The sequence below is a fragment of the Electrona antarctica genome, assembly GCF_951216825.1.
Source record: "Electrona antarctica genome assembly, chromosome: 20".
Lineage (NCBI taxonomy): Eukaryota > Metazoa > Chordata > Actinopteri > Myctophiformes > Myctophidae > Electrona > Electrona antarctica.
Genome location: NC_136801.1, coordinates 41,890,320 through 41,914,553, shown reverse-complemented (window position 1 = coordinate 41,914,553; position 24,234 = coordinate 41,890,320). Strand labels below are relative to the sequence as shown.

The following is a 24,234-nucleotide window of genomic DNA, read 5'->3' as shown; positions in this document are numbered from 1 at the left end:
CGCTAGCCTGGTGGAACCACTCCCCCTGCTGGACAACATTTGCATTCTGCCAGAAGGGTGAGTCTGGTATCTCTCGGGCAGAGACGATGTAGCCTGGCTAATAAGCCAGACCGAATCAGCCGTTGGCAAAAATAAAATTGCCTGCCGGCGCGACAGTGTTGTGTGATATTAGTCTGGCTTATTAGCCAGGCTAGAGACGATGCACTCCGGACCAATTTTATACGCGGCTGTATGCGGCCGCTAGAGGCGGGATCAACGCGAGACCGATGACATATTGAAGCTGTGCCACAGTGCAAATGTAAACTTAACCCATTTAGACCTGACATCGAAAGAATATATTCAAAGATTTGTGCCACATTTTTACGATTTTTCAACAATAGCAGACCTACAAGCTCATAGCGCGCCACTCGGTGGCGCAGATCCAGGCAAGAGGAGGGAACTTGTGTGAACTCAATACTGCCGCAATCTGGCAGAGTCAGGTTAATAGGTTGCAGTTTACTATGAAAACCTGCAAAACCTGTCAGTCAGTCCATCCGTCCGTCCGTCACACCTTGTTGACACGCTCCATATATGGCCAATACAGAATTCATTCCCTATGTTGATCTGACCTCATCCTACCTCATCAAACCTACCTCACTCAAGACACTGCACCCGCTGCCACCCTTAGATCTCCATATATGGAGCTGACCTGTTCTGACATTCCTTATGTTGATCTGACCTCATCAAACCCTGCATGTACTCTCAACAAGCTCGACATAATGGCCAGTACAGAATTAATTCCACATGTTGATCTGACCCCCCCAGGCCAAAGCGCCAGCGCTCGCCCAGCAGTCTGCCGCCCGTCACCCAGGCGGATGCGTGCACGCAGGACCTCGTGCTTCCTTCAATGCATGAGGAGTCCAAGCCACTTCTTTTTTACCTGACATAGGGGAGTTTCCCCGGTTGGACGTAGCGCGTGGAAGGAACACGTTATACCGACCGGTACGCTTTCCCCTCCATCAGGTGCCCTGACTGGCCAGGGGGAGGCAGTTTAGAGACCAGGATAACTGCATGTTTTTTGTGAGAGTTTGTGAGCCGTCATCAGCATTATAGTGTTGACGCCATCTGCATGCATTGTGAGTCAAATCTTACTTCAGCCGGAGGCGTTTGATTGTGATTATTTTGATTTCGGTTATCTTTTGAAAACACCTTGCCTTGACGGTAATTCATTTTTGATGGGTGCTAGCCCCTCCTATACACAGGTTTAATGTTTGTCTTTAGTTCAATGTTTGTTTTGTAAACGCCATTGACAACGAAGGGAACATTTACGTCATAATGTGTAATTTACGTCATATTGTCTCTTTATTGTTAATGGCGTTTAATGTTTGCGTTGGCACTGTTTGTTTTACATCACCATTGCATCACCTAATCAACATGAGTTAGACTTTTTTTTTTATCACTTAGATTTTTATTATTTTTTAGAACACACAAACAAACAATGAAAACAATGGCAAAAGACAAACACAGTACAAACAAACATGAAAAATAAAAATATAAATAAAATCGACAATGCGTATCAAACCTTGCATGTTACTTTACATATTCCTAGACATGTTCTGTTGTTCCTCATTCTCCCATGCCCTCATTGTTCATGTTCAGGTCTTAAATATTGTCCATTTGGACCATTTGTTCTCCATTTGTTCCTCCTGCAGTCTCAGGCGATGTGTCAGTTTCTCCATGAGCTGTATCTCCTGAATCAACTCCTCCCATTGTCCCTGTGTTGGAGGCTCCTTCTGTCCCCAACATGAGTTAGACTTTAATATATTAGCGCCCCTCACTTCACACGGGTGAGATTTTTATTGGGCTTTACAATTTACAATTTACAATTTACAATTTAGGCATTTAGCAGACGCTCTTAATCCAGAGCGACTTACAATAGGCAAGAACAAAAAGCATGGGAATACATCACATATGTAAAAATGCATTTATCGCGAAACATGCGTAAGCTAAGAACGTGACTAGAACATATCTATATAATGACACTATACATATAAACTATAACTAGAACATATCTATATAATGACACTATACATATAAACTACACATATATGCTATACTATGCTGTACATATATACTATGAAGTGCTATGACTACATACAATGCACTTATTGTGCTGTCTACATGACATGCTATAAGTCTGTTTCAAATGCTATATAAGTCTAAGAAGTGCTGTCTAAGGGGGGTAGGGTAAGTGCTATGGGCCATGATGGAGTCTGAAAAGGTGGGTTTTCAGACTACGGCGGAAGATCGGGAGTGATGCTGCAGTTCTGATTGCAACGGGAAGTGCATTCCACAGTTTTGGGGCCAGAAGGGAGAAGAGTTTGGGACGTGTGGAGCGTTGTCCCGGCGTTTTTAGTGAGGGTACTTCCAGCTTCCCTGCGTTGGCTGATCTGAGTGCGCGGGAGGCTTTGAATTCACATGTTTTGGAGTTGTGTGGAATTTTAGGGTAACATTCAGCGCTATGGCAGAACAACATAATTGTTATGTAAAGTTCCCTTTTAAAGTCATGTATAAAATGGCAGCTGGATTAGGACGGGAGGATTTACCTGCATGAGTGAAGGTTTTAGTGGATGATTTTCTCTCGCCTGCATCCTTCACTGAGTGGCTTTGTGCTGCTTTTTAGATTGTCGGGGCTTCGCCATGAAAGGTTATATTGACGAGGGAGTGAGATTATGCTTACCCGCCAATTGTCCCCGACTGGGAAAAACATTACCTGAATACTGAGAGAGAGAGAGAGAGAGAGAGAGAGAGAGAGAGAGAGAGAGAGAGAGAGAGAGAGAGAGAGAGAGAGAGAGAGAGAGGGAGGGAGAGAGGGAGGGGGGGATATCACAGCTGTCAAAGTGAGGGGGAGCGCTTTCATTTGGTGGAAGGTGCAGATGAGAGATGTCATATCACAACTCTACGCGGCCAGAATATAATCATGTTTCCATTGATTGAATACCATATTAACAATGGCTGCAAACAACAGAGCAAAGTACAGACATGCGGTATACAAGACATACAATTAAAAAGGGGCGCGTTGGCGCAGGCGGTATAGCACCGTCATCGCCTCAACAGCTAGAAGGTCCTGCGGGTTCGATTTCTGCCGGGGACGCTGTGTTCTCTCTCAGTGCCCATACCCGAGGCGGGGTTTGGCGAAAGGGACGTTCTCTATAATTTTTATCCCACAATTTTGTAACCCATTTTTCACCCGTGTCAATTATCTAATGTGATCCTGGGCTCTACAGTCTACACACCCTCCGCCAACCTAGTCCCCATATATGGGGGACATGGGGAGAGCAACGGACTTGAACTCATGCTTCCTTCATGCACGAGTGTCCAAGTTGCTCCTTTACACCTGACGGGGGAGTTTCCCTGGTTGGACGTAGCGTGTGGAAGGAACACGTTATTCCAACCAGTACCTTTCCCCTTCATCAGGCGCCCCGGCTGGCCAGGGGGAGGCAGTTTAGAGACCATGAGGATTACTGCATGTTTTTTGTGAGGGTATCTACCCTAGGGGACACGGGGAGAACATGCGAAAGGGCCTTTCTGTCTGGAGTTTGCATGTTCTCCCCGTGTCCCCTAGGGTAGGTATACCCTCACACAAAACATGCAGTAATCCTGGTCTCTATATGCTGCCTCCCCCCCTGGTCAGCCAGGTAAAAGGAACTGGTTGGAATAACGTGTTCCTTCCACGCGGTATACGTCCTCCCGGGGAAACTCTCCCCATGTCAGCTGAAAAGAAGCGGCCTCCTAACTCCTGATGCATTGAAGAAAGCATGAGCTCAGTTCGGGGCTCTCCACAGGTTGGCAGAGGGAGAGAGTGTAGCGCCCAGGGTTACAGCTTAGACAATATTGGCCCTGGGTGAAAAAAGGGTTTACAAAATTGAAAAAAGACATACAATAAAATACAAATCATATAGATTCGTTGGACACATGACCAAATATGTTGTTTTGTCTTCTGTGTAGAATTCTCCCTCGTCCTTTTCTTATTTAAACTTCCTCACCTCGCGTTCTTCTTCGGCGTGCCTGCAGTTTGGTTTCCTTTGTGTTCATATTTGCACTCTGCTCCATTGACACACGACACACTGCTATTGCTACTCTATGATTTATCCCATTTTGGGCGGAAACCCCTTTTGGTGTTAGCATCATGTTATGCTTTAGCTATTGAAAAATAGCAGACCTACAAGCTCGTAGCGCGCCACCGAGTGGCGCGCTACGAGCTTGTAGGTCTGCTATTTTTTAAAAATCGAAGGACGACTGACATAGCAAACTTTGTCAGAAAACTGTCAGGATGTCAGGAAGACATTTTTAGAATCTGATCTCAGGTCAAAATGGGTTATTCATGGTCGGCATCACAGTCCCATGTGCACAGCGTGCGTTGCATACATGAATGCATGAACACGCACGCACGCACGCACGCACGCACGCACGCACACACACTCTCTCTCATCCCTGCAGGCCACCGCAGGTGCAGGAAGGTTAGATCTGTGCATAATTCAGGGCTCGCTTGTGGGGAAAGAATACAATGCATATCCAAGCAACGTGTTATAGGTTAACAAACCATAAGTGTTACACTAACCTGTCATTACATACATCATTATTTACAATTATAATGTGTATGTTTTGCCCGGCGGCAGAAACTTTCATCGCTCAAATTTTTTTTTGTATATATCCTCTCTTCATAATGTAAATAATATCCCAAGCGGCACACTTTACTACTTATTTCGATGGAAATAAGCGAATTAGCACAACACCCCATAGCCCCATTCAATTCAATGCAATTAATTGATGGCTTATGGTAGGGGAAATAGCCAATAAGGAGTTTTTGCACAAAAAAACACCTGGACCTCTTTGGTGGGGACGTAACGACTACAAAGAAAGGTAAGAAAGCCTTCTAGCATGGAATACTCCTTTAAGAGCGTCTGCTAAATGCCTAAATTGTAAATGCCTAAATTGTGTTCCACAAAGCACCGTGCTGAGGGGAGGGAGAGGAAAGGTTCATGGGGGTCAGTGTTCAGTTTGTCGACCTAAACTAAGATGAAAAATGTTCGCCGACTACCTTTTTTCACTGACGAAAACTACATGGAAACTAAATAAAAACTAAGCTATGGTAACTAAAACTAAGACTAAATATACTGACAATTTCGTCAACAAATTAAAACTAGACAAAAATGTTAGGAAGGGACTAGTGGACAAGAGATCCAGTGTATAATAAGGAACAGACACAAGTTCAGTCAGACAACTCACGAATAGATTTAACCAATATTTATTATATAAAGTGTGCATATAATATTTTATCTTGGCGTTCGGTTCTGCTACATTTTTCTCTCTGCTCGGCACAATCAAACACCATCGTTAAACGTTAAGAGCAGGGAGATAGATATACAACTAGAAAAAGTGCCCTTCTGGGCACAGGTCTCCACCAGGACGATAGGAGTGTGTGTGATGTTTGGCAAAATGTTTAGAAGTTATATAAACATGTTTGTTTGTTTTTTGCAACAATTTTCTTCATTTTGTTGAGGAAATGCAGAGCCAGATCACTCATAGCATCTCTGAGGATAGAATTCTGGATTAGCAGGACATGTGCAGCATTTTGTACAAAACGGGCCACTCCTGAAGACTTTGGAAGGCAATCTTAGCCAATCAGTGTAGAATCTGAGAAATCAAACAGACTCGTCTTGATCACATGACTACAGAGATCATGTGTTTTGCAGAAATCGGCCTCATGGTGGCGCTATAACCGGCAGATGTGGAGGGATGCAGGGAAAATGTTTTTCCATGGCCTCTAGGGAGTGCGCATACAAAGTTGTACACAGATTGATGCAGTTATAGGTAAAAACAGGAATTGCCCTATTATAGCGCCACCATGAGGCTGGTTTGGAAAATAAATTGTGTCATGTCGTCCTCAGCCTAGTGGAAATGTGCGTGTATAATTTCACGGAAATTGCACACTGTGTTTGTGATTTGTGGCATTTTGTTCGAAACGGACCAATCATGTGTGCTTTGGAAGCAAATCTTAGGCAATCAGGAAGGAAGATGGGAAATGGTGCAGATCTGTGTTGATCACATGACTATGGAGATAGTGTATACCGAATTGTGTGATGTATGGATAAAATGTGTACGAGTAATCTACATAAATGTGTTTTGCCTAAATCGGCCTCATGGTGGCGCTATAACAGGCCGTTGAGGAATATTTGGGGCAGAGGTTCGTCGTTGGCATCCAGAGAGTGTGTGTGCAAAGTTTGGCATGGATCGGGCCAACGGTGCCGGAGAACTTTGGAAGGCAATCTTAGCCAATCAGTGTACAATCTGAGAAATCCAACAGACTCGTCTTGATCACATGACTACAGAGATCATGTGTACCGATTGCCATTTCTTCATACGCCTTTGATGGCAATTGGATGATTTGAGGCATTTTGTTCCAAAAATGTGTTTTGCAAAAATCAACCTGTTGGTGGCGCTATAACAGGCCAATGTGAAAAGGGTGGGATATATTCCTCAGCCTAGTAAGAAAATGTGTGAAAGATTTCACGTAAATTGCATGCTGCGTTCATGATTTGAGGCTTTTGTTCAAAACGGGGCAATCTTGCAAACTGTGAAAGCCAATTATAGCCAATTATATCGGACAGATCCAACTTGAGCACATGACCATAGAGATACTGTGTAACGATTTGTGGACAGAATCTGGAGGAGTAATATAAAAAAATGTGTTTGACAAAAGTCGGCCTCCTGGTGGCGCTATAAAAGGCAGATGCGGAAAATGCAGGTCAAAGGTTTGTCCTTGGCCTCTAGGGAGTGTGCATGCAACGTTTCACGCAGATCGGTGCAGTTTTAGGTAAAAAATGTGAAAAGCTGCCTCATGGTGGCGCTATAACAGGCCGTTCTGGAAAATGTGGGGCAGAGGTTCATCGTTGGCATCCAGGGAGTGTGTGTGCAAAGTTTGGCATCGACCGGGTTAACGGTGCCGGAGATTAGCTGGTGACGGACGGACGGAAGGACGGACGGACACACGGACGGAGTGCAAAACCTACTCTCTCCCCATGCCTTCGGCCTTGTGGTGGAGACAAAGGTAAGAAAGGTGTAGCGGTTTCCCAATTAAAGTTGGACACAGGAGGAGAACCCCTACAAAGGTCACCGTTTGAAAAGACAGCAACCTACCTGGTTTAACTCAGGGTATATATAATAATAATAAATCTAATAAATATGTACACTTCCATAAACACTTATTTCAACTCAAAACATTCAATCACAGTTAAGAATTGCAAAAGACACAAGAAAGGTCAGTTTCAAGGTTTGTATTGGAAATAAGAAGCAGTTCAGTTCATACATATAGCACAGTTTAGTCCATTTCAGGTTTTCACAATAACCAAAATAACCCAGGTGCCGTGCACCACTGTTGTAAAACCAAAAGAAACTAGAACAAGTGCCCTTCTGGGCACAGGTCTCCACCAGGAGGATAGGACTGTGTGAGATGTTTGGCAAAATGTTTAGGAGTAATATAAATAAGTAATATGTTTGCCTTTGATGGCAATTGGATGATTTGAGGCATTTTGTTCCAAAAATGTGTTTTGCAAAAATCAACCTGTTGGTGGCGCTATAACAGGCCAATGTGAAAAGGGTGGGATATATTCCTCAGCCTAGTAAGAATATGTGTGAAAGATTTGACGTAAATTGCATGCTGCGTTCATGATTTGAGGCTTTTGTTCAAAACGGGGCAATCTTGCAAACTGTGAAAGCCAATTATAGCCAATTAGGATGGAATATGAAATATCGGACAGATCCGACTTGAGCACATGACCATAGAGATATTGTGTAACGATTTGTGAGATTTTTGGACAGAATATCCAAAAATGTGTTTTACAAAAGTCGGCCTCCTGGTGGCGCTATAAAAGGCAGATGCGGAAAATGCAGGTCAAAGGTTTGTCCTTGGCCTCTAGGGAGTGTGCATGCAACGTTTCACGCAGATCGGTGCAGTTTTAGGTAAACAATGTGAAAAGCTGCCTCATGGTGGCGCTATAACAGGACGTTCTGGAAAATGCGGCGCAGAGGTTCATCGTTGGCATCCAGGGAGTGTGTGTGCAAAGTTTGGCATCGACCGGGTTAACGGTGCCGGAGATTAGCTGGTAACGGACGGACGGACGGACGGACGGACGGACGGACGGACGGACACACACACACACGGACGGAGTGCAAAACATACTCTCTCCCCATGCCTTCGGCCTGGTGGAGACAATAAAGTCCACTTCGGGATTTCGTTTAGACCAAACAAATAAAAGAAAACAAAACAAAGCAGCATCCTGGCACGTGCGTGTGTGTTGCGAGTGTGCGGGTGTTTGTGTGTAGTGTAGGGTGTTAGCCCCGCTGCTAGCTCTTTAGCTCACCACAGCAAGTTGCAACCCTCAGTAGTTCATACAGCTCCTCTCAAGACACGCTGGCTCGGATGCTTCCTCTTTGAAAGACAATGTTGACGAGTGCAGCGATGCCGTTTAGACGAGAGGCACTGTTTGTTGAACGTTCCCTAGGACAACCCGGGCTCGACACTGGATTGCTGTCAGGCGACCCTCCGGTGTTTCCATCAATGGAACGGGCATGAACCGCAGACTTTAGCTCGCGTTACTAGTAGCATACTACTGCTTCTAAAGGGGTAAGGGCAAAACTCCCGTCTTCACTTCTCACAGTCTTCACACTCCACGCCTCTGTTCAAAATGACAGCTCCATAGCTGATATGGGCTGGAATTGTGTGTCGTGGCCAACCAGCGGCACGCAACTCGTAACGTAACCGTCCGTCATCGTATGTGTGTGTGGAATAAAATGTTTATTATTATCATTTTAGCCCAAAATTCTCCTTTAAGTAGCTTTAAGTCTTTTCATACTCTTCTCGTGCCTCGCTACGCCTCTCAGCCGTTATAAAATACCAGGTAACCTCACACCTCTGGAGGCCTATTGCTTTATTTTTGCCATTGGATGTTCTTGATGTTGTTTATCGGAACGAGACGTGGAGCTGTAGTTTGTTATAGTTATTTACAGTTGTTTATCAATACGCGAGACATTTTATGGAATAAGTCTTGATTGTATGGAATGGAGGCGTTGTGGATTGAAGCGTTTATTGTGTTTTATTATGTGGTGTGGGTTGATGTGTGACTTGATATTATACCTCTGAATGCTTTCAATCGGTACTGTGTGGAGTTTGCATGTTCTCCCCGTGTCCCCTAGGGTAGGTACCCTCACAAAAACATGCCGTAATCCTGGTCTCTAAACTACCTCCCCCTGGCCAGCCAGGGCGCCTGATGTTCCTTCCACGCGCTACGTCCGACCGGGGAAACTCTCCCCTGTCGGGTGAAAAGAAGCAGCTTGGACTCATCATCCATAGAAGGAGGCATGAGGTCAGTCCGCTGCCCCCCCTGTTGGCAGAGGAAGTGTAGCGCCCCGGATTACATTAGATAATTGACACTGGGTGAAAAAATTGAACAAAATTGTGGGATAAAACATTTAGGAAAAAAAAATCAATCGGTACAGTATGAATGATGCACTCGTAAGCAACGAGCGAGCCCTCTATATCTCTCTCTCTCTCTCTCACACACTGGCACTCACGCACGTACCCTTTCAGAAACACTCCCAAAAGTTCTAAAACACGGTTTCCTGCGTCCGTGCGTGCGTGCATTTTTTCCCTCTCATTCAGATGTCGGCGGGTTCTTCGAGGCGGGAACGCTGGTCAAGTACGACTTCCTGTCTGAAGCTACGGCGGCGGCCAATACGGACTCGAGGATGCCGGCGGTCCCGCCCCTCGGCCCGCGGGAAGTGAACCTGACCAAGGAGGAAGTGGCGTTTAGCTTCAGCACGTCCAGTACGCCCGCTGTTCTGATGTACGTCAGCTCCAACACCCCGGACTACCTGGCTGTGGTTCTGACAGAGAATGGTAAGTTAAAACAGGACTACATGGCTGTGGTTCTGACAGAGAATGGTAAGTTAAAACAGGACTACCTGGCTGTTGTTCTGACAGAGAATGGTAAGTTAAAACGGGACTACCTGGCTGTGGTTCTGACAGAGAATGGTAAGTTAAAACAGGACTACCTGGCTTTTGTTTTTTTGTGGCTTTCGCCTTTATTTTATATATTTTATGGAGGGACAGACAGTAGGCTGACAGGAAATGGGGGGAAGACATGCAGTAAAGGCCGTCGGGATCGGGAGTCGAACCCGCGCACACTGCCAGACTGGATTACCAGCCAAGGTGCCTGGACCGCTGAGCCACGGCCCAGGCCGGCTGTGGTACTTCTTGGCTACGGGTTTACAGTCAGAGGACTCAAACTATAGTTGAAATCAACTGTGCTCACATCGTTTCTGACTGGCTACCTGAGTGATTATGTTTACTTTATTTTGTTATACTAGTATATATTCCTTTCTTGTAGTTTTTTTTAACTAAAGTGTATTTTTAGAAAAGTCTCCTGTGGACAGGTGGTGAAAATGAGCACTTGTGCTAACACACTAGTGTAAGCAATGCATGTACTGTACTCATTTTACAATAATGTGCAATGAGCAATGTGATTGTGATGTCCATATCAAATAAATAATAATACAAAAACACAAAAAAATAGCAGATCTACAAGCTCATAGCACAGCACTCGGTGTAATGTGAAAGCATTGAATACAGTTAAATGAAGTGTACTCGGGTGCGGAAGAATCAAGACCAGTGTGAATCATGGCCAGCGGTAACTCATTGTTAACATGACTCCGCCAGATGGGGCAGCAGAGTGTACACTGGGTCCAGTGTACTCTCTGCTGCCCCATCTGGCGGAGTCAGGTTAACTCATTGTAACTTCAAACTCCATTTTAACCATGCTAGATTAATCGAAGACACCCGTCCTCTGTTGACTGATATTGTCCTTCCAAGGTTTTTGTTTATTTGACTATTATATTTCCTTTAATTTCCACCCAAAAATATAGCATTATAGTGTTCACATAAGCCCAAGTAGACTAGATACAATGGCCCCAAATATGTTTGAACTTGAAATATCCCTTTAACCCTGTAAGACCCGGATACATTTCTACTTGCAAAAAATAGATTTCAACCTTACTACTACTTTGTACTACTAGGACTTATGTTAAAAAAATATGTTAAAAAAAAAAAAAAAAAAGTTTAATGAACATTTTATGCAAATTTATAAGAATTATTAAAATAATAATAATAAATTAATAATTTACATTCGGTGGATATCTTTCACAATAATACATAATACATGTTCTAGACATTCTAATGATCACACAAATATATGTATTACATGCATTTTAGTTACTTTTATCAGGGTTAAAGATTAAAGGTCATAGGTCAATTTTGATTAGAAATTCCAGTCCAGAGATTTTGAAGTTGTGTAAATTTGTGCCTCTGTGGGGGGTATTTATATGCAAATATCATGACCAATGGCATTGCAAGACTAAACAATGAACATCAATGATGATGTTTAGGTGAAAAAAGAATAGAAAAAAAAAAAAAGAATTAAGTGATTAATTAAAATAAAAATGTTACCGAGAAGCATCGTTGGGTCTTACAGTGCACGCACACACGCACACACGCACGCACGCACGCACGCACGCACGCACGCACGCACGCACGCACGCACGCACGCACGCACGCACACACACACACACACACACACACGCTGCATAACAGATATATTATCTTCTAGTAATTACAGGAACAATGCAGAGCCTTTACCTCCTTTGGGGTTCTTGCTTTTTTTAGTGAAAATTGTCTTTCATCTTTTATCAACAATATTCATGTTTCCCAAAAGGCCTCGTTTTCCTGCACAAACAAGCCGTTTGCTACAGTACAGTATATGCATTATGCAACGTTTATACGCTCACAACTCTGCCTGTCATCTTTTTTTGCTTGTTGATGAAGACCATACTGTACCAATCTCACAACATGTTGCCACAAAGTAGCAGTTGGCACTGCGCAAAAAGCATGGAATACGGATGTGTATTACAGGAAACTCCCGTTAAACTTTCCAACAAACTCCAGTAAACTCCCGAATTGTACCATCACACCTTTATATTACCGTATATTACTGTATGCCTGCTAAACTTGAGGTTTACGGGTAAATCTAGTGCCCATAATTGCCCGTTAACTCCTCTTTTCACGCAGTGTGGATTGAGCTTGTAGATCTGTTATTTTTGCGAGTGTCTGTGAAGGTCTCTGACCCATTTTTGAGATGTCGAAGTTGATTATCTGATTTGCCCGTGAAGCTCTCAGAAGATTCCCCGTCCATTACTTTCCCTAAAATATTAGATTAAAATCTCTGTTTGTTTCTCTTCATCTGAAACATTTTCTAAATGTGAAATTATGCATATAGGCTACCTAACCCACCTGAGATCAGATTCTAAAAATGTCTTCTAAATCCTGACAGTTTTCTGAAAAAGCTATGTTTCTATGTCAGTCGTTCTTCGATTTTTCAAAAATAGCAGACCTACAAGCTCGTAGCGCGCCACTCGGTGGCGCGCTATGAGCTTGTAGATCTGCTATTTTTCAATAGCTAAAGCATAACATAATGCTAACACCAAAAAGGGGTTCCCGCCCAAAATGGGTTAAAGCATCTCTGCCTGTCATGTACGGTCAAACTGACCCCTGCCACCCTATCCTCCCCCCACGGCAGTGAACTCCACACCTCCACACAGCCCGTTGTTCGAGTTAATGGCTCATTTGCATTTCAGAAAAAAGAGATAATAGAGCACGCGTGTCCACTAACTAAATGCCATAGTTGCTGGGCAGAGGTGAGTAATCGAAAAGAGAATAAGGTCCCGCACACTGGACTGAGCTCCAAACAACTTTCTCACCACAGTGGACATGACGTTTCCAGGGTTAGGGGGACCGTCTGATGAAGAGCCGTGAAGCCGTGAGGCGTTAGGTCATGTCCACTCTGGTGAGAAAGTAAATTATTGAGTTTGGAGCTCAGTCCAGTGTGCGGACCCACATAGCAAGGTGCAGCGTTGTGATCTTTGTATAGCAACTCATAATGTAATAACTGCTCATAATATAATAAGGGCTCATCATGTAATAATTTAAATGTAATACAAACTCATAATGTAATAATCAGCTCATAATGTAATAAAAAAATGAGCGCATAGCGTAATAACATATTTTTCTATAATGTAATTAAAATAATGTAATAATGTGTTACATTATGAACAAACACATAGCAGCTCATAATGTAATAAAGGTCCATAATGTAATAATGGCCCATGTTGTTGAGAAAAGGTACCAAACAGTGGCGGATACAGAACATGCCTATGACTTGCAGTCTGTTTTTTAGATATTACAATGGCCGGTGGATGACGTCAATATGACAATTGAGACGAATAACCAATTTATTCTGACCCCTCCCCGAAAAGGCCTTTTTGTGCTGACCACTTATCCATGATTTATATACATTATGGATCATTAGTTTGGACTTTAATGCTTTGAAAAGTTCAAAGCAATCACTTCAATATAGAAAGTGTAGAGCAGAAAGTAGACCAAAGTACAGAGATGGCCATGTGGAAACTATTAAAGTAATTAGTTACAAATTGCTCCATCTATGCCTTCCCTCTCAGCTTTGTACGAAGGGTTGAGGAAACTTCTTTTAAAACCACTTCACAAGTTCACGTTGCTTGAAAAAAAAGGTCAAACCACTAGATTAGACTATTAGTAGTGAATACAGTTCTACAGCTTATAGAACTGAAGTCAAGTTAAAACTCTTAAAGAGTATCTCTCTCATTCAGAGAGAGTTACTACAGACACCTTCTGTATGCCATCATACAGTACATAGCGGGGTTGCATTTCCTTTGTTTCCATCATAGGTGTCTTTCACGCCTCTGAGTGTGACTATAGTCTTTGTTTGATGATCTCTGACTGGGACCAGAAGGAAAACAACCAGCATAAAGCCATATAGAAACTGCCCCCGCCCCCCAGTGAACAGTCGTTCTCTGAAGGTCTTTCGTTGTCACACATTCACAACAGAGAATTTTCAATACATCATTCAAAAACGGCAACAAGTCTATCAACTACATTGATTTGACTTGAATCTTTCAAAGAGTTAAGAAAGTCTACCTTTGTCAATAGAGGTAATACAGACAGTGTAAGACTTTTCTCAACAACATGTGCCATTATTACATTATGGACTTTTATTACATTATGAGCTCAGTTGTTTTATTACATTATGAGCTGATTATTACAATATGAGTTTTTATTACATTTAAATTATTACATTATGAGCAGTTATTACATTATGAGTTGCTACAGCCTTGTATGCTAATCAATATTTAAAAGACCCCCGCTGGGGGGGGAGAAGGCGTCAAGAAAGGCCTTTCTACAGTCATGACCTGAAGTCAGCTTGGTGTGGTACCTGGCCTTTCTATAGTCATGACCTGAAGTCAGCTTGGTGTGGTACCTGGCCTTACTACAGTCATGACCTGAAGTCAGCTTGGTGTGGTACCTGGCCTTACTACAGTCATGACCTGAAGTCAGCTTGGTGTGGTACCTGGCCTTACTACAGTCATGACCTGAAGTCAGCTTGGTGTGGTACCTGGCCTTTCTACAGTCATGACCTGAAGTCAGCTTGGTGTGGTACCTGGCCTTTCTACAGTCATGACCTGAAGTCAGCTTGGTGTGGTACCTGGCCTTACTACAGTCATAACCTGAAGTCAGCTTGGTGTGGTACATGGCCTTACTACAGTCATGCAAGGGTTAACGAGTTCCTCATTTTTGACACCTGGCAGTCCCCACACACACACATTTGAAATGTTTATTTATGTCCACATAATGAGAAGTACAGGAATACCTTGTACAACGGACATAAACACTGCCAGTGCAGTTTGACAGTGGGAGAGCAACCAGTTACAACGTGCATGGACGGCAAAGCATTGTTACATACAGTACAGCTGACATGTCGGACACAGGGCAGCAGACATAAATCATGGATAAAGGAATCAATGGCTCCTCACACACACACACACACACACACACACACACACACACACACACACACACACACACACACACACACACACACACACACACACACACACACACACACACACACACACACACACACCTTTACATAGAATAGATTGTACATTACGTTCACACATTCACACACCTATGGCGGAAGAAACCATGCAAGGCACCAACCTGCACATCGGGAGCAATTAGGGGTTCAGAGTCTTGCTCAAGGACACTTCGACACTAACTCTGGGGGAGCCCACAGGGTTCGAACTGGGAACCTTGCGGTTGCCATCCGGCCACTCTACCCCTGAGCCACCGCCGCCCCCAAAGGGACCCGTAATCCTTACGTAATGGGTCCACATACCTGTTATGGTCATTCAGGGCTGGTAGCTCTTTATGACTCTAGTAATATTAGTGTAGAATAGAATTTTGACAACAATGTCCACCACACGCCAACATGGTGATGACCCCTGACCCCTATGACCTCTTTTTGACCTCTCCTTCCTCAGGGTCGTTACAGGTGACCTATGACCTTGGAGGCCTGACGGAGCCCTTCTCTATCGCCGTGGACCAGCGTAACCACGGCAACGGACAGACACACAGCTTCAACATGACCAGAGTCAACAGGACCATCACTATACAGGTAGACACACGCACGCACGCACGCACGCACGCACGCACGCACGCACGCACGCACGCACGCACGCACGCACGCACGCACACTTTAAAGGCAGTATTCCAGAGAAGAAGGGAAGATATAACCTCATTGTCAGCTCTGTAGCAGTCGGCGTGGCCGGCAAACTGTGTTCTTCTGGATCGGACTAGTGAGGAAACACGGGGAAGGCTGCCGTATATTAGATTAGTCGATGGGTGGCTCTTTCCAGACAGATGTTGTGCTCTCTCTCTCTCACACACACACGCACACACGCACGCACGCGCACACACACATGCACGCACGCACGCACGCACGCACGCGCGCGGGGGGGTTGAGTGAGTCGGTGCTAAGCTGCTATAGTATAAGCACCTTATATATTGGCCCATATTATATTTCCCCAAAAGGCTGCTGCGGGAGTCTCTCTGTATAATAAGAAGGCTTATATTATACTCCCAGCAGCCTTTCGGGAGGTCAGCTTATAAAGTAAACTAACTGACGCGCCTGTATCCTCTAGGGGGCGCTCAGAAATAATCTGCTTGATTAAAGTCCCACCTCTCTGTTTTCTGTGTTCGGAGACGATTGTTGTCCATGATTAATGTTAACCCATTTTGACCTGAGATCAGATTCTAAAAATGTCTTCTACATCCTGACAGTTTTCTGAAAAAGCTATGTTTCTATGTCAGTCGTTCTTCGATTTTTCAAAAATAGCAGACCTACAGACCAAAATGGGTTAATGTCCACAACAATGTCCTTCAACATAAATTAATGAATGTGACATTAATTATCAAGCCACATAGTAGTAGCTGATTCAGATTTGGGGGCATTGCCTTTGATAGCTGTGTTTAATTTCTAGTCGGTGTGCAATGGAGAAACATTGCAGCGGGTTTTCACTATGGATGGACGAGATAATCGGTAGCATAATCTGAATCGTCCATAAAAATGCCGTATCGGAACGGTCTCAAAATAATCCAGATTATTTCATCGGTTTTCACCAGCAAAACAAATAAGTTTATGAAAAAATGTACAGATGCATCAATGAGTTCAATATAAATAAATCAAAAGTGTGTGTATAGTACTCTAGTCTAGAAGAAAAGCCAAAATCAAATCTTAAGTAAAAATAAACTTAACTTTACATTTTCTACATTTCATTTGTGTACTCATTTCAGTTGTGAAAACAGACTCTTAGAAAAGAGCACAGGCTATTTATTGATTGATTGAATACTTTATTAACAGGCTTTGGGCCAATAAGCCCCTATTGTTTCCATTGTGGTCCTCTGAATCGGTATCGGCAGATATAACCCTGCAGATCAGAGATCGTTCATAATTTCATAATCGTGCACCCCTAGTTTTCACCATTGTGTCATCTGATTAATATCTCTCTCTCTCTCTCTCTCTCTCTCTCTCTCTCTCTCTCTCTCTCTCTCTCTCTCTCTCTCTCTCTCTCTCTGTCTCTCTCTCTCTCCCTCTCCCTATGTCTCTCTCTCTCTCTCTCTCTCTCTCTCTCCCTATCTCTCTCTCTCTCTCTCTCTCTCTCTCTCTCTCTCTCTCTCTCTCTCTCTCTCTCTCTCTCTCTCTCTCTCTCCCCCTATGTCTCTCTCCCAGTTGGATCATTATCCTCCAGTGGTGTATTCTCTACCAGACTCCTCAGACTCACAGTTCAACCTGATCAAGACTCTATTCCTGGGGAGAGTGGCAGGTGAGTGGGGACCCCTGGAACTCCCCAAGGACCACTGGGGGTCCCCAGAGGCTTGGAGGCTGCAGCTCACTTTTAATGCTCTCCAGGTTTCTCTGGTTGAGTTGACTGCCACCTGGTGGACGAACGTGATGGCGCCCTGACTGCCGACGCCGGATCTGCATGGTTTAGTGTGACGCATGTCCGTTTTAGGCGTTCCATTTCAGATGCTAAATATTTAGCGTCAACGCTAGCGAGCTAAAATGAGGCCAAGCTTGCTCTAGAAAACACCAATGTTCCAATCGGGATGACCGCGGACAGTCAGAAAAGACATCCAAACATCGGCGCTTTTGTCAAAACCATGAGCCTTTTCAGTCGGCCTGTATACAAGAAGTGAGCGGCAGTGCGCATGCTCGGAACACAAGGAGTCCGCTGCAGAAGGAAAGGCCAAGCCAAGGAAAACTAAAACAGTGATTACAGTGATCCCGTTTTATATCATTACTGACGGAATATTCCGCCAAAAGCAGTTAATTTGTTAAATGCAAGTAAAACTAAAATAATGTTGTTCACTATAGGGCTACAGTACACCCACCGACCGTAGCCATATATCCATAACCTCTGCAAGTGGCTCTACTATAGAGGGTATGCGCATGCATAAAGTGAATGGCAAATCGAGTGGCAAAGTGAGTTTAACATTGTTTAATGTCGTTTAATGCAATCAGATAGGACTTTTCTGTTTGGATGCATGGGCTGTCAAGGCCAGAAAGTAGGGTTTTTTTGCCACTCAGTAGGCATTCCTGCATAACTTCCTGGTTTGATGATGATGTCACGCTATAGAGCAGGTCTCTGAACACCACTACCTTAAGGCTCGATGAGAAACGTTTTCTTCCACATTTCACATTGATAACCTTGTCTCCAAACTGAGACAAAAGAACTGCTTTTCTCCATAGAAATAAATCATGCTTTCCTGCATCCAGTAGAGGGAAAACAAACAATCAGTGAAGCCACTTGTCTCTCCGTTTTAGATTATGGGGACATTATTTATAGAATGTCTGCTCCATCCATTTTAAAGCGCCTCGACACTGTGTAGCATTCTGCCATAAAGATGGGTCACTTGGTGACAGTTATATTACCCATCAATGTACACTTTATGGCAACGCAGGCGTATCCTCTGTGTCTGAGAGGCGTGATAAGCACTTGGTATCTGTTTATCTTTAGAGCCCTCTCAGTAATGCTCCCCCCCAGGGGCGTGCAGAGAGTGTTAGAGAGGCACTTTTGGACAAAAATAGCAGATCTACAAGCTTGTAGCTTGTAGATCAGCTATTTTCGGGGCGCAACCCAGCACTCCTTAGCTAGTGGAGATGCGGTATACGACATTGATTTCTAAACAAATTTGTTCAACGCGCAAATGCTGCGTTCAAGTTCAGGAGACTTCGGGGGGGGGGGCAATTCTCCTGAATGCTGCCTTCCGGCATGGCATGGAAAGGTGTGGCATTTGCAGTTATTTCACCCATAGGTAGGCTATAGACAAAAATAATACAAATAAACTAAAATGTTAGACTAGTGGAAAAGATCCAGTTAGAACTAAAAGACAAGACTTTGGTTGAGCTCGGATATGCACTCTGAAAATAGCCGATCCACGAGCTCACATAGATCGGCTATTTTCAGCACGCCGCCATGTGTAAAATCAGGCATTATGAATTCATCATACATTAAATTGCATGATATTTAGTCGACTGAAACTAGACCAGCGCACTAAAACATTTAAGAATACTAAAATATGACTGAAACTAAATGAACTTGCATTAAAAAAAATCATTCTGTGAAAATCAACACTATTTTGATATTAGTTTCTCTCTCTCTCTCTCTCTCTCTCTCTCTCTCTCTCTCTCTCTCTCTCTCTCTCTCTCTCTCTCTCTCTCTCTCAGAGACGGGCCCCGTAGACCCAGTGCTCATCGAGCGTTTCAACACTCCAGGGTTCATCGGTTGTCTTTCTCGAGTGCAGTTCAACGGAGTAGCGCCCCTCAAGTCTGCCCTGAGACACCCCGTAGCGACGCCCCCGGCGTCCTTCCAGGGTAAACTAGTGGAGTCAAACTGCGGGGCGTCGCCTCTCACCATCCCACCTATGTCTGCTGCCACAGACCCCTGGCACAACACAGGTACTGCAGCCCATGTGGACAACACAGATCAAAAACACATACAAAAAAATGAATAAAAATCATCAATGTATCCAGCAAAATAGTATGACATCAATGTATGAGACCCCCTGGTACTCAGGAAGGGGAGTAACAGTATGACTAGGGACATCTGTCTATCTATCCATCTATCCATCTATCTATCTATCTATCTATCTATCTATCTATCTATCTATCTATCTATCTATCTATCTATCTATCTATCACAGACATGCACCCCATGATTCACACAGTGAGCTCATTTTGTTCCTCTCTCGAGTCACTCTAGAGACAAATCTCTAAAATCAGCCAAAGTGCAGGAACTGTACTATTTCTTATTATTACCAGCTGCTAAGCTGGTCATAGAATGCCTATGAAACTTAGACGACCAGACCAACACTGGTATAGTCCTACTACCGGTAGGACTACCGGAAATAAGCAGAGCCAAGTCCGCTTATTTCCAGCCAAACTTGAATTTTTTTTTTCCTCACAGTTGCTTGGCTGGTTTTTGGAGGTTGGTTAGCTTATTTCTGTCACGACAGTTGGCAACACTGGCAACCATACTGACAAGTACTTCTGATTGCTGATTGGCTGCCTTGTCTCCAGCAACCACCTATAACATCCCATGGTCTGCACGCCATGAAGAAGAGTCACAACATAATACTAGCCATGTGGAAACTGACGCCAGCAACCAGGCATGTGGAAAACAAACCACACGCATCAACGTGAACGACATGACGACACACATCACAGACTACCGCGGTATTCTGCGTGGGGGTCCGTGGATAAGGGGGTCCCCGTGGAGGTCTGCGAGGGTACAACCAAATGGACCCACATAACAGTCCATTTGGACAGTCAGAGTTTATTGTTATAAAAGGTTTGGTTCCATTTGTAGTAGGCTAAGGCTCCACTAGAGTCACCTGGACACATCCTGTTGTTGTTTCCACACACATTAAATACAGATTTCATAGCACATTTCTGGAGATATATGGCATCAGCTGGTTATTAATTCACAATGTATGAATGCTTGTTTACTGATAAATCAGACATTAGACCTCGTTGAGTTGTGGCTGAGAAATCTATATGATCTCTTTTATATCTTGCATCCACAGATCCCTTGTTGCTCACGTCTATAGAACTTTGGATTGTATATGTTTCTATGATGATGTTTGTTGCTTGTTTGTTTACCTCGCATGCAGTGCTCCCATGACACATTTAATGCCAGAAGATGAGAGGCGAATGAGAGTTTTTTGAAATAATGATTTAAACTTGAACTTTCTCTAGCTGCGGAAGGTCTCTGACCATTGATCAGAATTGTATTCATCTCATTGTGTATTTATTTATTACCTTATTTTTCACAGGTTTTCAATTTATTTCACAGAATCAAAGGTGTTATGGTCATGACATTAAAGAAGAGGATCCAAGGCACTCTGTTCCAGTGAGGTGAAAAAAAGCCTTTTTTATTTAAGAGTTAAGGCATTACAAAGGCATTAACATTACAAAAAGAAGGACCAACGCCTTTCGGCACTCAGCCTTTGTCAGGGGACGAATACAAAAGGCTTTTTTTCACCTCACTGGAACAGAGTGCCTTGGATCCTCTTCTTTAATGTTATGATTTAACTTCGCCAACGAGCACCTGTATTCAGTTCAACAAACAAAGGACCACGGCAGCGCTCCCTTCCTCTATTCAGCGTTATGGTCATGATTCACCAGGAGCCTGCGTGCCTTGATTCTAGGCTTAAAATAATTAATATAAATATTCCTGCAAATCCCTATGAGGGGAAAAATAATGGGCTTTGGATCTGTGGAACCACATGGACAAAAATGAATGGGATTATTATTTTTTATTTTTGTCTGGACGGCACCTTATAGCCAAACAATTTGGTCTGGTGGTGAGTCACGAGCACGCGCACAACAAATTCACGGGACCGCGCTCACGTAAATGCGCTTGCGTTGTCGCACCGCGACTGCTCTGCGCAAAAACACTGCAGGTCTCATTGGAAATGAACTATAGACGCATTTTATAGCTCCCCGTTTGCAAGACCCTTTAAGCTGCGCTCAGACCTGAATATATACCTCCGCCTCGGTTAGTCCCGTTTGTACCGCGGCAGGTCGCGCCGCGCCCGTTTGCGCAATTGTCGTCTTTGCATTGACTTTGTAATAGTCTGTATGTAATCGCGCCGCTCTAACCATCCAAGTCTGAACGCACCTTTAGTCCGACGTGCCAATAATCCGACATTACTAACCCTCTCCTAACCTAAACCTATACCGCACACGGAAGCCACGGGTGAGTCTTAAGTTAACCGGCCACGTTTAACGGACTGTTATTGGTACATCGGACTCATGTATGCTTGTTGGCCGCCTGGCCCTACTCCTTTCTGGACTCATGTATGCTTGTTGGCCACCTGGCCCTACTCCTTTCTGGACTCATGTATGCTGGTTGGCCACCTGGCCCTACTCCTTTCTGGACTCATGTATGCTTGTTGGCCGCCTGGCCCTACTCCTTTCTGGGGGTATTTATGCGAGACTCCAGTCTAAATCAGGGGTGGGCAACTTTGACGATGGAGAGGGCCACTATATTTCCACACTCACTCCCTAGGGCCATATATTACTGTCATAGCAAAAACTATTGTCATAGCAAAAACTATTTTTGCTATTTTCAAATTTAAATCTTGAATTATTTCTTTGCTATTTTTGAATTGGAATCCTGAAAATTAACATTTTTATGTAATTTCAAATGCCTTTAATTATACTTGTGTTGAGCAATGAGCTACTAATTTAGACTGAAGTAATTCAAGCGGGTCATGTTTGCATGTTGTGGTATTGTAACAGCTGAAACCAATATTATATCAGTATTCTGACATTAACCTGAGGGCCACATTAAGTGAAGGTGGGGCCGCATGTGGCCCCCGGGCCACCAGTTGCCCACCCCTGATCTAAATGATTTATCTGTGTGTCTAGATGCAGAGTTCCCCTTCAATGAGGAGAGAGTGATTCCTGACGGCGTCAACAGGAACTCTGCAATCATTGGAGGTACAGTGTGCTTATTATACATTATACATTATTATACATAATTGTTTTTTTTTTCTTTTTACTTGTATAGCACATTCATACATAATTATGTAAATAGTTACAACAATCAAGGAAAGTGGAAGAAAATCACCTTTTGAACAGGTTTAGAAGTTACTTACGTATTTTTCTACTTGGCTGTGCTGTTATGCTGTTAATGCTTTGAAGTCCGATTATACACACTGACAATCTTTCTTTTCTTTTTTTTAAATAATTATAATAATTATTAATTATTCAAATGATGACGTCATGAACGGGGCCTCCCAATCCTTAAGGCCGCCCCTGAGTGGTTCTCAAACCTTTTCATTTCAAGGACCCCCATAACTCTGAGAGTGTACATGTAGATGAAACCAAATGGACCCATAATTCCAGAGCTACACACACCCGTACGGCGCCATTTGGAACTCACTCAAGGACACACTTTGAGCAGGGATGGATTAACCCCCACGAGGGCCCCTGGGCCGGTAATCTTTGCAGGGCCCCCATAGCGTGCATGCGTGCAACATTTTTATGTTTGTCAGTGTTTTTATCACCTTTTTGACCTAAATTTAACAAAATAAATGGCCCAGGAGCCCATTTCAGGGTGTCAAACCTAGTACCTGACGGTCCAATTTCCCTGAAGGGCCCCTGAGAGCCAAGGGCCCCTGGGCCACGGCCCCACTGACTTTGTGACCCACTGGTGTAGCTGTAACTGTTTCCAGTTGAGCCGACATCCACAATAGCAGCACCCTGCTCTGTTTCACCAGCATGGAACAGCTAGCCTTCATTATTATCATTTGGTACCACCTGCGTATAGTCCAGAGGCTTAGTGCACTTTTTTAGGAGAATAGTGCACTTGCGGATAAAAGCGCCAAATTTTGTATGAGGCTTCTTTACGCCATGCTAAAGGATTTTAGCCTAGGAGCCCTTGTCAAATATCTATTTTAAATATCAAATTGCAAGTAGGGAAGTGGCCCAAGTTCTTTCCAAAATGGCGTGCATGCAAAAGTATGCCCGCCCCCCCGTACTTATATGTTTGGCTTCCATGTCTCGTTCCTCTGCAGGCATCATCGCGGTGGTGATCTTCACCATCCTGTGCACTCTGGTGTTCCTGATTCGCTACATGTTCCGCCATAAAGGCACCTACCACACCAACGAGAACAAGGCCAGAGGAGGAGGAGGAGACTCGCAAGGGGAGTCTGCCGACACGGCCATCATCGGCACCGACAACCCAGACACGCTCAACGAGTCAAAGAAAGAGTGGTTCATCTAATTAGACAACCCAGACACGCTCAACGAGGCAAAGAAAGAGTGGTTCATCTAATTAGACAGCCCAAAATGAGTCAAAGAAAGAGTGGTTCATCTAATTAGACAACCCAGACACGCTCAATGAGGCAAAGAAAGAGTGGTTCATCTAATTAGACAACCCAGACACGCTCAATGAGGCAAAGAAAGAGTGGTTCATCTAATTAGACAACCCAGACACGCTCAACGAGTCAAAGAAAGAGTGGTTCATCTAATTAGACAACCCAGACACGCTCAATGAGGCAAAGAAAGAGTGGTTCATCTAATTAGACAACCCAGACACGCTCAATGAGGCAAAGAAAGAGTGGTTCATCTAATTAGACAACCCAGACACGCTCAACGAGTCAAAGAAAGAGTGGTTCATCTAATTAGACAACCCAGACAC

The 24,234-nt window shown here is 43.9% G+C and overlaps 1 protein-coding gene across 1 annotated transcript in view; it reads left to right on the top strand.

Moving 5' to 3' along the window:
* LOC306913339 (contactin-associated protein-like 2) overlaps positions 1-23,822 on the top strand; it is a gene marked incomplete at its 5' end in the record, with an annotated part of 202,217 nt that extends 178,395 nt beyond the window's left edge. Inside the window, 6 exons of the mRNA XM_079489931.1 lie at positions 9,701-9,937; positions 15,505-15,638; positions 17,253-17,346; positions 19,251-19,481; positions 22,458-22,529; positions 23,609-23,822. Of these exons, the coding sequence (XP_079346057.1) occupies positions 9,701-9,937; positions 15,505-15,638; positions 17,253-17,346; positions 19,251-19,481; positions 22,458-22,529; positions 23,609-23,817 (977 nt within the window). The 3' untranslated portion in view covers positions 23,818-23,822. The remainder of the gene's footprint in view (positions 1-9,700; positions 9,938-15,504; positions 15,639-17,252; positions 17,347-19,250; positions 19,482-22,457; positions 22,530-23,608) is intronic.
* Between the last annotated feature and the right edge of the window lie 412 nt (positions 23,823-24,234).